The sequence below is a fragment of the Vanessa atalanta genome, chromosome 15 (genome assembly GCF_905147765.1).
Source record: "Vanessa atalanta chromosome 15, ilVanAtal1.2, whole genome shotgun sequence".
Classification (NCBI taxonomy): domain Eukaryota; kingdom Metazoa; phylum Arthropoda; class Insecta; order Lepidoptera; family Nymphalidae; genus Vanessa; species Vanessa atalanta.
The window spans coordinates 5,219,579-5,237,591 of NC_061885.1; the positions used below are offsets into that span (position 1 = coordinate 5,219,579).

General features: G+C 33.4%; 2 protein-coding genes across 5 annotated transcripts in view; one reads left to right on the forward strand and one right to left on the reverse strand.

Annotated features, from left to right (window-relative positions):
• Positions 1–268: 268 nt before the first annotated feature.
• On the forward strand, positions 269–7,372 carry LOC125069507 (N-alpha-acetyltransferase 60). Its single transcript, XM_047679028.1, has 6 exons — positions 269–439; positions 709–814; positions 1,052–1,283; positions 1,525–1,696; positions 2,452–2,664; positions 6,690–7,372. Exons 1-6 carry the CDS (start codon positions 423–425, stop codon positions 6,733–6,735), a joined length of 786 nt encoding a protein of 261 aa, XP_047534984.1. The 5' UTR covers positions 269–422; the 3' UTR covers positions 6,736–7,372.
• Positions 7,373–7,989: 617 nt separating this feature from the next.
• The window catches only part of LOC125069506 (potassium voltage-gated channel protein Shab), a 38,096-nt gene continuing 28,072 nt past the window's right edge, over positions 7,990–18,013 (reverse strand). Inside the window, exons 2-13 of one of the 4 annotated variants that reach the window (XM_047679023.1) lie at positions 16,263–16,518; positions 15,958–16,185; positions 15,527–15,833; positions 12,297–13,143; positions 11,441–11,565; positions 11,074–11,166; positions 10,709–10,786; positions 10,146–10,296; positions 9,415–9,812; positions 9,073–9,145; positions 8,655–8,794; positions 7,990–8,456 (exon numbers count right to left, since the gene is read on the reverse strand). In XM_047679023.1, coding sequence (XP_047534979.1) covers positions 8,361–8,456; positions 8,655–8,794; positions 9,073–9,145; positions 9,415–9,812; positions 10,146–10,296; positions 10,709–10,786; positions 11,074–11,166; positions 11,441–11,565; positions 12,297–13,143; positions 15,527–15,833; positions 15,958–16,185; positions 16,263–16,447 — 2,721 coding nt within the window. In that variant the 5' untranslated portion in view covers positions 16,448–16,518 and the 3' untranslated portion in view covers positions 7,990–8,360. The remainder of the gene's footprint in view (positions 8,457–8,654; positions 8,795–9,072; positions 9,146–9,414; positions 9,813–10,145; positions 10,297–10,708; positions 10,787–11,073; positions 11,167–11,440; positions 11,566–12,296; positions 13,144–15,526; positions 15,834–15,957; positions 16,186–16,262; positions 16,519–18,013) is intronic. The other 3 variants (XM_047679025.1, XM_047679027.1, XM_047679026.1) reach the window with 3 other exon arrangements.

Consider the following 18,013-nt stretch of genomic DNA (forward strand, 5'->3'; position numbering starts at 1 on the left):
ACTATTTGAATAGAATATTACCTAAAAATCATTCATAAGCCATATAATTCGTAAAGATTACTGAAGATACTGGAGTGACTAAATTAAGTCATAACTTTAAAATATGTCTTATATTATCAGTACGTATTCTAATTTATATTAAAATTTTTATTCACTTTATATTATTTAAATAATAAATAATTGATCATTGCTACAAACACATCCGCAATGGCAATATTGAAACAACTGTCACTTTTATTATCATTAAAATGTCATTTCGTTATTTGGTTGTCAAACTTGTAGTAATTATATTGTGAATTTGATATCACAGAATTTTCAGTGATTCATATCATAAGTTTACGGAAAACGATACGATTTTGAAATGATAACAAGATTAACATTGATGAGTATTTAGATGTCATTATTAATGGCCAGATTGCCGAATGGCTGGATTCAGCTGGTAAGTAATTAATTGTATTTAAAGCAAGTGATAAAACTACCAATCAATTCAATTTAATTAATGTATGAATTCATTCCATCGCTAATTGAAAGAATAGTTCTTTCGGTTGGACTTATTTAACAAGTAATTTTTTTCGAGTTTGTTTTAGTAATCATGAATGAGAAAATGCAACTATATAATATTTTCTGTAAAACGTATATTCATGAATACATCATCGTACTAATATTAAAATAAAATTATCAATAAATACAACTTCAAATCAATTATAGGTATCTGTCTGAAGGCTTCCAAGTAATAATTGAGAAGTCAAAAGAAGCAAAATGTTCTCTGAAAGATGTACAGTTGCGTTTCTTGTGCCCTGACGATCTGGAGGAGGTACTGTTTCCGAATTTTTTTAATATTTTTTTGACATCAACTAAAATATACTAATAACAATAATAACTAACTAAACATAACTAAAATCAATTGATTAGTATTTAAATATGTATGTATTTAATCTTATGCATTGGCTGTACTGAATAAATATTTTAGTAAATTTTTATTAGAATAAATGTTAATTGTGTCATAGTGTATAGATGTGTTAGTTTGTAATTTATTGGAATTCATTTTCAGGTAAGATCTTTGTGCAGAGACTGGTTTCCAATAGAGTATCCACAATCATGGTATGAGGACATAACATCTTCTGAGAGATTCTTCGCCCTAGCTGCAATATATAAAACCCAGATAATTGGTCTTATAGTTGCCGAGATTAAACCTTATCTCAAACTCAATGCAGAAGACCGAGGAATACTCTCAAGATGGTTTGCCACCAAGGAAACACTGGTTGCATATATATTATCACTAGGTAAGGATTATATACATTAAATAATAATACAATAATTTTATATTCTAATTTAATCTAGGACAACTTTTTATTTACCATTAATATAAAAAAAAATATAGCTTATTTTGTATTTACATTTAGTTAACTACAAGATAAATAATTATAATAAAATTTAAGAAAATACAGTCACATTTTTCATTTTCCATATTTAAAAAGGTTATACAAAGAATTATTGACTTAATTTGATGTTAACAATTTTTAGGAGTGGTACGTTCATACCGTCGATCAGGAGTAGCTACAATGCTACTGGATGTACTAATCAACCATTTATCTGGACCAGTGCATCAGCCACCTCACGAACATCGTGTTAAAGCAATATTTCTCCATGTACTAACAACAAACAAAGAAGCTATTTTGTTTTATGAAAAGAGAAGGTAGCTATAATATATTATTATTACAAAAATATATTAATTGGAATTTTAATTTATACAATAATAAATGGTTACTAATAATATAAGGGTCATATGTGAAAATTAATTTCCAATTTCGCAATTATAAAGGGAAACAAAGAATTTCATTTTAATAAAATAGTCAATAAAAATTATTAATGTCTATTCTTTGCTGTAAAGTGTACAAAATTGAACATATGACCTTTTGCAGAACAGTAAAAAAAGGAGTTAAGTCAAGAGTAACAAATAAGAATGCACTGTAATTGTTTTAAAATAAAATTAAAACTCATATAATAACCGCTTCGAATTCCAAGTAAAATCGAATGAATGGACCACTTCAATCACATATTTTATAAAAAAATTACTTCTGTCGTCTAAACAAAAATGTCTAAAGACCAAATAAAATTTCTTCTAAAAATATAAAATCAATTTAAATTAAAAGCTTCATTTAGTTGATTGGCATTTATTCTTAATTGATGAGAAAAAGAGTCTTAAGACTGAACATACAAAACAAATAAAGCAAACAAACCGCCGCTTAGATACTTATTTATTTTACTTTACTTTGACCCATATAAGATAAGGTTTGGCTGACCTAATATAGCAAATATATATAATTTAATAATAGTAATAAGATTTACTTTCTTCAATATTGACAACTTTTGTGTATGGTTACACAAAAGTTGTCAATATTGTTAATCCAAGTCATCCAAATTTCAAAAGTAATGTGATTTTATTTTCAGATTCAGACTGCACTCTTTCCTGCCGTATTACTATTCAATAAAAGGCCGGTGCAAAGATGGATTCACATATGTATACTATGTTAACGGAGGCCATGCACCTTGGGGGTTGTATGATTATGTGAAGTATGTAGCTCGAGCAGCATGGCGTGGAGGCGGCCTTTACCCCTGGCTGTGGGGCAAGCTGCGGACTGCTCTCACCATCGCTTGGCATAGGTAGTGTACATATAAAATCACTTTTTATTAGCCAACATAGTGATATTAAATACTCGGTACCTACAGGGTAATACAACATTGGTGTACTAAGGATACTCATATGTGGTGCTCAATACATATATTTTCTTCGTAAATTTTAATACAATTGTACATAAATTTTGTTAACTCATGGTTCCTTGCAAACCAATTTTAGTGAGATATTATAATTGAATTAAGTTTATATTTTATTATTCGGTTATATTCAAATTTTATTTTCAACGGATATTTAAAAAGGTGTGTCCTAATTAATTTGTACTTTCTTGTTGGTTACATCAGAACTCTGTCATTTATGAAATGATTTGAAATGAAAATTCTTTTTTTTATTTATGAGGATAAACCACCACTATTAGGAAAAAATACCACCACTAACAGTGAAAAAAAACTGGCATGTAATTTTTTAAGCTGGAATATTATGTATAATTTATTTTTAAATCTCTATCAAATATTTATTTTACATAAAAAAAATAATTGTTGTTATATTTTATGCTATTTACCAATAATATTTTATCAGTGATTTCCTTGTTTATCACATGAAACATCGATACGAGCATGGATCGTCACTATGATATTCCATAGGGCCCATAATTCAATAAAACGCGTCATCCTGCGCCAGCTCTACCGGTTAATTACCCTGCAGGCAGCGAGTCTTTAATACTACTATAACAAACTCCTAAATTAAGAACTTGTTGGTTCCGTATGTGAATAGGTTCGGTCATTGAACTTTGCCTGGATCAAAAATGATTTGGAACAATGTCCGCTGCACAGCTTCAGCAATAAGACTGAGTGCAATTTTATCTGCACATGATACTTTTATAATTGAAAATAAACTTTTCACCCAATACTAAAGGTGTGTTGCTGACATTGTTTTAAACGATATGGGTTTTTTTACATTATAAATGTTGGTGTAAGGCATAAAAACATCGTTAGATAATATATAAATGTAACATTTTTCATAGGCATTTCATTTCATATTGTGTCACTTTTACGAAGTTTTTATAATGAATTCTAATCACATATGTGTTGTATTTAAATGTTTCGAAATCATCGCAACATACACGTATTTTAATCGACACATGTATACATTTTTAATAATATAAATCTCATTTTATATAATAATAAAATTAAATCAATTAAGAGACAATTAATACGAACATGAAGGTACATACGAATTAACATATTCTAAGATAAATACGACATATAAGGTTTTCAAATAAATAAATAATCGGGAATTGAGTATATTATAGCATTCTCCTTTACTAATATATCTTACTTGTATGCGGTTCATTGAATCACAAGTCCATTTAACAGATTCGAATTTAATATGACAATTATACATCTACATATAAAATAGATACATGATCTATATAATTATAATATTTAAGATAAATTTAACGCTTATCTGCGATATATACATACAGACAATGGGATCTAGACGAATTGAATCAATTTGAAGGAAAACATTTAATATTTTATCATTTGCAGTCTTCCACTGACCAAGCTAATTGCTTCCTGTTAGTCTTCGTGTTTCGTAGTCCGCTTATTTTTTATGTTATTTGAAAATATAATCTTTTTCATTTAGAAATATATTATTACACAGCCTAAGTTTCTACGTCTATGTTGCACTTTCGCTTTTTGCGTGTTTTCAAGTGCGTATATGTAGAATAATAAATGTTGATGTGAATTAAAATATTGATTTCAATGAAAAGTAAAAAAGCTTGAATTGGTAAATTTCAAGGGAATAAGATGTTCTATTTGTGCAGATAGCGTTATGTTATTGCAGATAACGAGAGATTGTTATCTCGTTATTTTTCTGTAACCTATTTACTTTATCTATATAGGTTTTATTAAAAATAAAATTCACGTATGACTTGGCATTAGTGAAAGTATTATCTTTTATGATGTAAAGTATTATAATATTTGAATTAGATTTTATAAACCAATATAAATAAAATACTGTGATTGGTCGAATTTTGAAATTCGAACGAATTGATCATCTTTAATTAATTATGAGGGGCATGCGCCATTTTCATGCAAATTTTGAAACTGCTATAATATTTCCTTTTATTGCCTGAAAAACACAAAAAAAATTTCAGCTCAGTTTCGTTTAAATGTAATGAATTTCCACATTTAGAAAATTGTATAAAAACTCTTTTGTTGCTACTTTATATCGCATTTTATTCAACATTAATATTTCATCAAATCACTTAAAAAATAATCAAATTCATAATTCTTCTCTTGATTCAAAATCTCATACCATGACATATTAATCTATGCATGTAAAGAAATATTTAAAGTTTATTTTAATTTTATTTAATTTTAGTTTTAAATGTTGCGGTCAAAATAATGTATTGCTGCGGTCTTGACACGAACCGTATAACTCGGATTCGTAACTACCGCCCTAATACAAATACTATATTCGTTACCAATTTAATGACCGAGTTAAAAAAATAAAATACATCTTAGAAAGCATATAATTAATTATGATTAAAATTTCATCAAGATAGATCTTAAACTTACATCAAAGAGATTCTTATATAAAACAAATTTGAAATGGATTAGTTCTTGAAATACAAAACCCACACAGATGTAAACCACATACACACGATATATTAATGCCTACGTTTGTGTGTCGTCATTAAATTAACTGTCGGGTGTCGAATTTGTTTCGCAATGAATAGCCTTGGGGAATATTGAATTTGTTTAGTTAGTTCGGTGTACGTATCGGTAAACGAATTCACAGTTAATGACAACCGGAACAACCTGCTTGGTATTAACATCTGAGAAATTCGTTTTATACTTTCGGTTTATAGTGCGAGGTCTTACAAATATTTATATGAATTCACGTAAAAAGTTGCACACAATTTCTATATTAAACTAATTGACAGAACTAAAAAAAATCCTTCTCATTTCCGCACGTCCGTGCATTTTATTATAAATGTATCGTATTGCCCACAGACTTATGAGCTTTTGCTTTATAATTTTTGTTTCATTTCTAGCATTATATTATGACTTTTTATGGCTTTACATTTCTATTATGAATTTATTATTATCGACGTATATATATGAAAATTATTTATTTATATCACCGTCATAAGAAATACATTTCGTTACTGTTTGCGCAAAAGGTCGTATGTACAAAACTGTGCACTTTACATTAGAGCGTAACAAAGGTTTATTATATTGTATTTTTTTGCCTCTTTTCGTCTATTATATTTTATATAGAACTTAATTTGTATAACATCTAATTTACTAAACACAGAAATTAATTTTTAGTTACGGCCTTATGCATTGATAGTAACGACTTGCGTCTTTGTAATCAAATTATACGAAGGCAAAATATTGCATGAAGGCACCGCAAATTTATTGTGTATGATCAGTTGTATCTAAAGTCTGCCATGACCCTGAATATTCTTATAATATATCGGCTTTTATTTAATGTCACAAGTAACTCGATTTTATCGTTCATTAAAATTTTATATGGGCATATATTAAAGTTGAATTTTAAAGTGAGGTATAAGTTACAAATATTATGTTTTAGACAAAGATAAATATTATAAACTTTGGGTAGACTTCAGGTAAGCAGATTATTGAAAGGGACGAAAATTTTAAAAATGATGATTAAGGATGTGCCCCATAACTTTAATTTTAAATATTAGGCTTGTAAAATTAGTGTCAAAATAGAGACTCTGGAGAACATACTCAGCCAACCTAACAAACATTAAAATATTTATATATTTTAATGTATAAAGCCTACCAGCATCATCACCTTTTTATTATAACACAGTTGATATTTGATAGGGAACTGAATTATATAACCATATGCCAACATACATAACACCATATACACAACTTTATTGACATAAAAAACTTTTTTTTGTGATATTTTTTGGTATTTAAAGCTTTAAAACGTGCTTCATCAAAATTATTTATTATTTCAACAATCTATAAATTAAACACAATTATATCATATTGAAATTATATTATAGGAAGAAAAAACTAAAGGCATCGAGTGATATTAAGTATGCAGTATAGTGCCATGATTTTATGCCAAGACATTTGAAGTAAGGTGCCTGTGTGTTCACTTGAAAGAAGTAATTTATAATTAACATAGAAAATAATTCTATCCTAAAATTATTGTTATAAATATTAAACGCATTAATATAAATAATTTTACATGGTAACACTGTGCTTATGTAAGGTTTTTATCACACTAGCGTACTTCACCGCTTGCTATTTGCAGACTTTCTGTACGCTAAGGTTTATTGTTAAGGTGCTTTATTATTTGATTATGCTAACATTTTAACAATTTGTAGCCATCGTTTCCCGAATATTGCGTTTGTTAAGAGATTGCATGACTAAAAGTCGTAAACAATCGTTTTCAATGTGCATAGTTTTATAATATTTAACTAAATATCAAGTTAACTCTAATGTTTAAATATGAAATACTAATTAAAACTTACAAGTTATATTTTTTTAAATATATTAAAATCTATCATTAATTTTACCTCAGTAGATTTTCTTATAAGCCGTGTATTCACGGCCGCACTATTAATCATACAAAAAAAACGCTAGTGTGAAAAGAATCTGTTATTATATTTTTAACTCATCAAGAACCAAAGTAATTTTATTATCTTAATATATTTTAGTGCTTGAAAGTATTAAAGAAATTATTTATAGCGTTATAAAAGTAGGTATTATTATTTCTCGGACCGTCTCAAATAAAATAAATTATAAATTAAAAAAAACATTATGTTCCAAAACTGTTTAATTTATTTTTGCAAATTTAGTCTAATTTTTTTTTATTTGATGTATTTTTATAAAATGTGAATACAAAAACACCTTAATTTGCACGTTCACGTTGGTCAACGTTATATGTTATATTTGTATTATTTTTAATTAAAAATTATAATTTAGCTTAAAAATAAATATCGTTGTTGACTACTACTGCATCTTTTATTTTTAATCCCATTAAAAATTCTCAATTTTCCAAGACTATGTAACCAAAAGAAAAAGATTTTTGATATATAAGCCATTAATATTTGTTTTTATTTAAAAAAAAAATAAAGTTTGAGATACTATTCCTTTCATTTCCTCCCACCATCTTTATAATGAATAAAAAATGACGTATTACAAGTCTGTATTTTGTTTAATTAAAATCATTAAAATTGTTAATGCTTAAACAAAATAATATATAAAAAAATACATGTTTGAACTGGGTATTTGTAAATGAGACGCTCAGTAACAATTTCAGAAAATCTTTAATTTTAATAATTGCTTATTTTTTCTTCAACTATGCTGTACAAACTATATTCGCTTAAATTAGAATTAGCAATTAATAATTGCACGTAAAAAAACTTAACAAATAGGTACTTTCAACTTTTCGATTGGAATGAACGATTATTACATTACGTAATATAATATTTTTTTTTACAATATTTATAATAAACTCTACAAAATGAAAATTATCTATCAACAAGCAGTCACAATCGCTCAATGATATGTTAAAATTATTTTTGTGTGTTTTTTATTATTGCATTCTAAGTATTAAATGTATGAAAGTATATTTTATTGAGTACGCAACTACATCTACGGGCGTGGCGCGACTGCTACGTCAGGGGCGGCTCGCGAGGCGTCAGTGGGCGGCGTGCGGACTACAACTACGACACTAGGTTGCTCCTGTCCGTTACACCTTTATGGTTCTGGCCCTTAAAGTCTTTGAGACGAATAGGCGAAGACTCACTACCCGAGTCACCCTGAAATTATTAAGAGTATAATGACGGGTTAGACCAATTGTTGCAAGATTGTGTTTTCACAAGCTAAGGAAATTATTAAAAATGCCAATTTTTTATGTATGTCATTGTTGAGGAGAATCAGATGATTGTCCTGAAGAAACAACATATCAGATATTCGAGTGTAAGACTTAATAAAAAATTAAGTTAATAAGTACATACGTTGGCACCAAGGGAAGTGGTCTCTTGTAGGAGGAGTTCGCTGTCGGTACCCCGAGACTCTTTGTTTTTGAGAATGGAGCGTGACCGCGAGTCACTATCATGAGGCCATCCGCCAGAACCGCGCTTGTTACCGTTCTTACCTGTATTTAAAAATACATACATGTCTGTAAGCAAGGCGTTAAGGCGATAGTAGGTAACATAAAAAAAAATTGTTAGTTATATGTATGAACTTCAATTTCTCCGCCTCAATTAGTCAAGGACAGTAAAGTTTTCAGGGCATCAATTCTAGATATTAACTGCATTTCGTTTTAAAACAAAAGTGCAAATCATATTTTTAAAAAGATACATAATTTGATTCTTGTATGAATCTAAAAAGTGAATTCGTCAAATCCGATGTTTCAAATAAATAAAGACTTGCCGAACAAAATATGGTGATTAATAATCCTTGTTGCTATTCCTCTCGGTGGCCTCTTCTCCTCTTCCGACCACTCCTGTGTAACATGTTTAATATAAAATACATCAAATAATTTCTACTACAATCTACAAACAGTAGTCTATCTGTATCTATAGTGATAATTTACAAACAATGGATGAGGTTCGTGCAAAAGGTAACATTCGGTTAATGTTCCATGAGAAGATATCATGCAGGTATGGTGCAGAAAGAGATTTTAAACAGTCATTTTTATGTATGTTTGAAATTGGCAGACGCACTTGCAAAGGTTTTATCTTCAGACGAGTGGTGCCTAATACCCAGACTGACCTGTTGAAAACGCGCTTTTCTGTGTTTGGGTTTTACATCGTCGACGGCAGCGAGCGAATCGTCAATCGGCTGCGGCAAACTCGTACGAGAGGCATCAAGCGGCCTGCCCAGCTCGGCACTAGCACACGCAGCCACGCCCGCCCCGACGCCCGACAAGCTGCCCCGAGAACCACGCGGCGAACCATCGCCCTGCGAACCTTTCGCACACAAAACGCTTCCGTCTCCTGAGGCGCTTTTTCGAACACCGTTAAATTCCGCTGTCACCCCGCCCCCGCCCTCACCCGTGCCGCCACCGCCGCTACCGTCCAACGGATTCACATACAAGTTTGACGAGTCGTTCTCGCACGTGATGTCGCCCTCTGAAGGAAAAGGGTGCGTAAGGCATGATGCAAATGTATCTGCAACGTAAGACAGAGGCATATGGAGCCACGCACGCGTAGGTCACTTGAACGGAACAGAAATAAGTCAGGTGCTACAAGTTACTTATGATAACATTTGGTCAACCCGTATAAAAATATATAAGAACGACTTAAAAGGGCTTAAAATTTGGTAAACGTATTACATACAAAAAAGAGTAAAAAAAAATTGTCCTTATAAAATTCGGGTCACAGGGAGCAGTTAGGTACAGGTAATAATCTTTCGACATTTTCATACATAGACGTTTGAGTTGTACGGATGAGATGCATAATAGTAGAGAGGAAGACTGAAATGAATTTAAATAAAGCACGTACCGGGGCTGTCAAGACTGTTAGGCGTCGCCTCGGGCAGCGCGCGCGGCGCCGGGTGCCGCTGCAGGCACGCCAGCTCCACACACACCGGTTGTCGCAGGTCCGACGTCGGCATTGGCATCAGTTGTTCGGCGTCTATGAATTCTTTGTAACCCTACATGGAAATACACAATTAAAATGAGGTAAAAACTCAAAGTCTCGTATTGAGCCTAGACTTTCAAACAAAGTTTGTAAATATAAACATGTAAAGGCAAAATAATAATTTAATATATATTGTCATGATTTATAAAATAAAAAATAGAATCGTGTTATATTAGGCAACAGATTAAAATTACATATTTTTAAACCTTCTCTTTACCGTTTAATAACTATTGAAACTCTCAGTATGCAAAAATCAAACACCGAAAATTAAAAATATAAAGCCTGTACTTACTGGTAATGCTGATGGAAAAAATTAAATATGATTAAAAAAAGATTGTTAGCACCTGCTCGTCAAAGACAAAGAAAGAATACTCGAGTCATTATGCAAACACGCATACAAAAAATCTTGTGTTAGTGTTTAGTACCTTGAACGTGCAAAAACAACATTCAAATTCAGAAGGCAGCTGATCCAAGTCAAGCTGTTTTTCAGCCATCTTCTTTTCCTAGAAAAGAGAACATTTTAGTGGTAGATACATACATACACTATAAAAACGTAAATAATACGTATTGGTTAACGGCTAATGAAATAATTATTTATTAATGAGGCCAATGACGGTGTTTACGTGAATCTCGTAAATATTGGCTAGCGCAGTTGTATCTTCAACGGTCAGTTTAATTTTCTGAATTAAATATAATTATTTTAATTAAAAATGTTAAAACTAAGCAATAATTCTAAAAGCCTAAAATTAATGAGCGCTACGAGCAAAAGTGATTCGATGAAATGTCTTACTGGTGTCGGGTCAGGATTAATGAGCAAGCATTTCTCCGGCGTGCCCAAGCCTTCGCTTGAGAAGCGACGTTCCTTTTTAGGACTGCTCTGAAACTACATACTGGTGTTTTAATTACAAGCTTTATGTGTCGTACAAATATACTTTATGTACATATGTTAAGTTCAATATATATATTAACATATTACGCTGGCAATAGTGCTTAATTTTGTTTGAAAGTGGTGGATATTTTTTGTCATTAAATGCATTGTATCAATATAAAGCTAAAAAAGCTTAAGCTTTTAAGCTTTCAATTACATATTTGCTTGTACTGTATATATACGAGTTGTATGACATGTAACGCACTTGTCCAATGCTTGTAGCTCTTACCTGAATATTATCAGCAGTTTGCGGTATCCTATTGCCAAGACCGTGTTCATATTGTTTGTAGCAGCCAGTGGTGGCCGGAGCTTCGCCCTCCAGACTAGTCGCGTCCGCTTGTGACAGGTTGTGTCCTGGAGGCACACACCATCTTAAGTAGCAACGCTTGCTATGTGAGCTTCCCATTATTTCCATTAAGCGTTCACATTACCTATTTTTATATTTATATAATAATTTGATACGAATAAAACGACATTTAGAACAATTAATGAAGCGGCGTGAACTACAAAACACACATTCCACACGAACAGTCTAAAAATCCAGCGTTCTCCGGATACACACAACGTACAGTCCACAGAAGAAATGAGTGTTAGTTTTATGAAGCGTTAGGCTTACGCTGACAATGTAATCGACCTTAGATAAAGTGTCTTCGTCGCACATCGCAAGCTACACGCGACGCGAACCCGACCCCGAGCTACGAACTTAATAATAAGGGGTCGAGTATGACGACTGTGCGATAGTAGCAAGTAGCTCATCGGGCGTCGTCTCTCGCCTCAATGAGGACGCATTTGTCACCTGAAGACAAGGAATAAAACACTCTGATACACCTCTTTGGAACCAACGAGTGAATATAGCTGTAGCTGCGATGTAACGTGATCTGTTTGATTTTGAGTATGCCTGCGAGTCCGGAGAGCTAAACGATGCGACGTGCACTCAACCAGCATCCTTCGCATTCATTAACACTGATACAAAATCGAGCACTGAACACATAAAGCATGCGTGCAGACGGTGTAAGTTACGATAACGAGCAAAGGACACATGACATGAACAAGCGAAAGGCATTACAATATTATGTTTCTCTGACCTGTGTCCACAATGACGTCGATGAGATCCATGCTTTTGGCGAACGCGTCCCGCAAGTTAATGTGGTGGAAGGAGACAATGGACCCCTCCCGCTTAGCGCGCTCGAGCGCCTCACGTCGCTTGAGGGCCTTTTCTCGCCGCATCTGATTCTTGTAAAACTCGGCGAAATTGTTGACAATAATGGGGATGGGTAACGCAATTACCAGCACGCCGCAAATACAGCAAACTGAGCCGATGACCTTGCCCAACGGTGTCGTGGGGTAAATGTCACCGTATCCGACTGTGGTCATGGTGATGCCGGCCCACCAGAACGTTTCCGGAATAGAAATAAATTTAGTCCCCGGTTCTTCTTTTTCGGCAAAGTATGCCAGCGAAGAAAATATAAGCACTCCCATCGCAAGAAACAACATGAGCAGTCCTAGCTCTTTGTAAGAATTTCTGAGCGTAAAACCGAGCGATTGTAACCCGGTCGAGTGTCGAGCTAGTTTTAGAATGCGCAATATTCGCATGATACGAAAGATTTGTACAACGCGACGTACATCTTGAAACTGGTCTGTCGCGTTTTTATTAGTTTCAAGTAGAAAGAGAGACACGAAATAAGGCAATATAGCCAACAAATCGATAACGTTCAGTCCACCTTTGAAGAACTTCCATTTGTCCGGCGAAGCACTAAATCGCAGCACGTACTCAAGCGTGAACCACGTGATGCATACGGCTTCGACCATGGCCAGCTGTGGGTTGTCCATGGGTGTGCCCTTCTCGTCGTACACTTGCATTTGAGGAATGGTGTTGAGAGTGAGCCCTATTGTGGACAGCACGATGAAGAGGATCGAAATAACTGCGATCACCTGCAAGCATCCAATGATTGAGCGAAAGTCGCTCCCCACCACCGTACTGTCACACTTCAAAATCTAATTATGTAAGTATTGGTATGATATAAGTAGTAGTAATAGTATAGTAGTAGAAGTAGTACAATTCGTGTTAAATAATGCAAGTGTTTATACAGAAATAACAATATTTTTGTACATTGATATATCTTAACAGTGAAAGTATGTAGTAGGTAAGAACAAATATGTAGGCATACATGTATTTACAGTTTTCAGCTTAATTGGAATAATACCAATGTCTGTAACATTAATGTCCTTAAGAATACGCGGTTTTGGTGTTAAAATAACATCTATTGGTGTTCTTGTTAGTAGTGTTGTGTGGTCGAGGTGTAGTAAATAGGTCAAAATATACATGTACGGTAATGGACGGACATGCGTTTAGTCAAATCGGATGTCAGGAATCAAAACTTAGGTACGATAACGCGCGTTCGTCCATTATTCGCGTCGGTTAGTCGGATCAGTACGACGAAGCGGAAGCGCTGGTGGGTTTGAGGAACACGAGGTATAAAATATGGGAGCGCAGGGAGTGGAGAGGGTGCGAGACGCCGGCGGACGACACTCAGCCGTGGTGAGAGGCAGCGCGGGCTCGGTGCGCGCACTGCGGACACTGGTCCGCAGGGCGCCACGTGCCGTCCCGTGCGACCCCGCACATGGGCCGCGGAGCGTCGCCGGCAGCGGCTGGTCACATCGCGTAAGCCCATCCCATATTTGCAACTTTTGCAACAACAATTAAGCTTTGTTTTATTAAAAGTGCTCTCTTTTGGAGAACTATCCACGCAGCTGTGAACATTAAAAATATATGTAACAAGAAGTTGTATAAGGCACAAAAGTGCCATGATTAGAAGGCATAATTACGAATATTGAGAAAAATAAAATAAATAAATACTTAATATTATTAAGCATACAAATAAATAAAGTAGCCTTGATTGGGAAAATGTATAAATTCGAAGAATTTCTAAGACATACCTACACATTTCAAAGCCACTTTGTCTCATATTTGAAAATCACTTCAATTTATTGAAATAACGCAAAGCAATTCTACTATGACGCAAAATAATTTAATAAAAACTATATAAAAATAATAAATCACACAGTGCTTTCGGTATGAGGAAAAATATTTTTTCTATGGAATTGTCTTTGCATCATGGAAAAAGAGCCAACAATTAAATATCAACGAAATATTGGAAGTTCTATCATACGAGACATAAACTTATAGTTACGTTATCTTCATTAAAATTTTTATAAAAAGTTGTATACGAGTATATACATTTATTTTCTAGCTTGTTAGGTACGAAATCATGTTGCTAATAACAAAAAAGGTAACATCCACATAAAGCGGATTTATTTGAATACCATTATAAATATAGTAAATATGTCTACATTGCAACATTTCAAAAAAATAAATATTTACCAAAAATTTGTCTTATTACAACAAAAAAAAAAAGAACATGGCTCGAAGAAAACAAATACCAAACCTATTGTATAAAGAACGGACGTAAATTCGTCATTATCTAGAAACAACCTAATCAAAAAACACGTCTTATTTATTAGAACCTGTAGATTTAATAGGTAGTCATACTTACATACTTACATAGGCCTCTATACGTCGCTGTTGTCGAAAATCTTAAAGTATGCAAACATAGTGACTTGCTTGTAAGTGGAAGATATTTGATAAAGGATGTTAGGTAAATTTCGACAAAAGCGATCAGGTCACGATACAACATCGGAACACAACACCACATTCCATTACACAAACAACATTCTACTCGGAAGGTAAGTGTGATAGATGTTATTCATGCACCACAAGTACAACAACGACAGCTCACAGAACAATCCATCCGTTTCATGCTTATATCATTACCTACTTATAAGTCGGGAGACATTGGTGTACACAGTAAAACATACATGTAAACATAGTGAACATAATTAAGTTATTAACAAGTACAATTATATACAATATACTGTGCAACATTCATTTTTAGTAGTATTATATATTAAATCTTTTACAAATCATCGTGCACTCTCTTATGAAGTATATTCAACTCTTTATAGTGTGCAAGGCTGTGTATTGTGTACCTGCTCATGTGAATATGTAACATTATTACAGTATTTAATTATAAAATTGTGCAAATGTGTAGTATAGTAAATCTTAGCCCACAATATACAAAAGCATCTATTTCTACGTAAATTTGAAATATAAAAGAAACAATTTCCAATTTATAAGAAATAGGGTCCTTAATACCTTTCACTTATAAAAGTAAATCCTGAGCAGCTTGCTGAAGTAGTGACATTAACTTGGATCATTAAACAATAATATTAAGAGAAGCATCAGTCAATACGTTACCCTAGCGGCGATGCTCGTAGTGGGTTTCTCGAGCAAATCCCACAGCCATTTCTGATACTGGGCACATGTACCTTGCCCAAACTCTTCTTCTTCTCGCTGTCGTAAGCTTTCAGCTTCTTTTCGCATTTCTTCGTGCACGTGCTCTTTTCGCTGGTGATATTTATGTTGACAACAAGACTCCAGGTATAATTCGTCTACACCCCAATACTCTAAATCATCACTGAATGCCAACACGCACATCTCATCTACCAAGTGTAACTTCCCAGTCCGATAAAAGTTTAAAATGGAACTAAAACTTTTCGGATGCCTGTAATCAGAAAAAAATTATACTTATAGCAAAAATTACCGATGTAAAATCATATATACTGTACTTGTTTTTGTATATTGATAAAACCCTATTCTCAATATAAAATTAAAAAAAATAAAATCACCTATCAAAAAAATATTCATTATCCTGTAACGAGTAATCGTCGCACAGTTCTGTAATAGCTTCATGTGTGTTGCAATCTCGCAGCCGACCAAGTCGTGTATGAGGCAGCCGTTCAAGCGTCCGCCATAGCACCTCATGGCGAACACCGCCAACGTTGATTATAACGCGCTTGCTTAGAGCTTTCGCTCTAAGCATCATAAAGGGCTCCGGTGGTAAAGATGACATCGACCTTTAAGCAAACAAAGATGACAATTTTTACTTATAGGAAACCTAAATATTTAAAAAACAAGATAAATTGTTTGGTACCTGGAGTGCGCCCGCTGCAGAGCAGCTGCAGCGGCCGCGGCGGACTGCGCGGGCGCTGGCGCCGGCGCAAGACCGCGGTCGAGCTGCGCATCGTGCGCGGGCGCCGCGAAGCCCATGGGCGCACGCGGGGGCGAGTCGCCCACGTGCCAGCGCGCGGCGCCGCGGCCCGCCCCCTCGCCCCCCATGCCGCTAGCTCATCTTGTCACACGCTGCCGCCCCTTTCGGCTCGAAAACGCTATTTGTTAGCAACTTAAATCTGAAAATTTTAACAAATAACAATGTATTATAATACGTATACGTAAGTTACTTATCAATAACGAAAGAAAAAAATACTTAAATAAGATAACTACAATTTATTAAATTTTAAGTCTCTTATTTACTTTTGCTTTTATTGGTTCTAAAAAGACATTGATATAAATTTCTCATAAGACAGTGTCATAATCGATTAAAAATTTACAACTTTATCGACTGCCCCTAAGAATGTAACTCTTTTATTTATTCACGCGCCCCCTTCGTGTCCTACTAACACATTAACCCCTCCGGATCGCTACAACGTCAATCATCAACTGATACCTACCTACGTAACAGGTAATTTATTGAAATAATTATGTAATTTTGAAAGCCTTTGCATATATTTTATAAATCAAATGTATGTTTTTCTTTGTCAATTGTATCTGCAAATATGTTTCATTGAAATTTTTATAGGGCTGCATTTACAGGTTATCGTTACTAATTGAATAAAGATTCTAAGCCATATTTGTAGCCATTTAAAAAGCAAAATCCAGGCAAATACAATGACAGAATATTTTGTTAGGACAAGATCGAGAGCGGTGGGCGGACGCAATCGATTACCAGATCGCGTGGCGCGCCCTGCCAGTATCAAGCCTTCGGATCGACCCTAATCTAATAATAGCATTCACTGCATTCGCCCAACTTAAACAACTACTGTTTCAACTAACCTTTAACCTACGTATATGCCTGTAACATAACTTTATTTTTGGATTGTATTATAATGTCTACTTATCGACCAACAAGATTATCGAGCCGCAACGGATAATAAATTATTAACGCTTAAAAAATAATCTTCTTAATAGACTTATATATTCAATAGGGCATTCAATATTTACAATATTCATAGTTACCTAATATAATACCTCTCTTGGTCTAAAGTGATGGTTCGTCATTCTGGGTTTTGCTAGGTTTTTATTGCTGGTATGTAAAAATTAGGGCCTGACGGCTAACCTCTAATTTTTACAAGAATTAATATTAATTCTCGTCGCTAAAGTTTCTTTAACGTTCTTCAAAAATGTGCATGTTATTTATGGCGTTGTTTCATGATGTTTGGAATTTCATATAATATATTTAACACAATTGGGACTTTGGGAAGTTAGTTAGTAAGTAGTAGTTAGTTGATATTTTAATTACTTTATTTCGTGTTATTTAGCAACTTAATTGTCGATTTTTTTATTAATTGTTGTCTTTTATTTAAGGGAATTATAATTTGACATCGTACAGTGTTTGAGATATAATAAAACAAAATCAGAACTATTTTGTATAAAAAATATATTTTCTATATATAAATGACACTTTACAGGAAGAACTCCTATTTTAATTTAAAGAAATGTTAGCATTATGAAACTATAACTGTTAACTCGAACCGTAGCTACAAAAAAAGAACATTGAGGTTCTTAAGATCTTGTTTAAAAGTTGTCTAGACTAGTCAAGAGACTCTTGATCCAGAATTTAGAGTA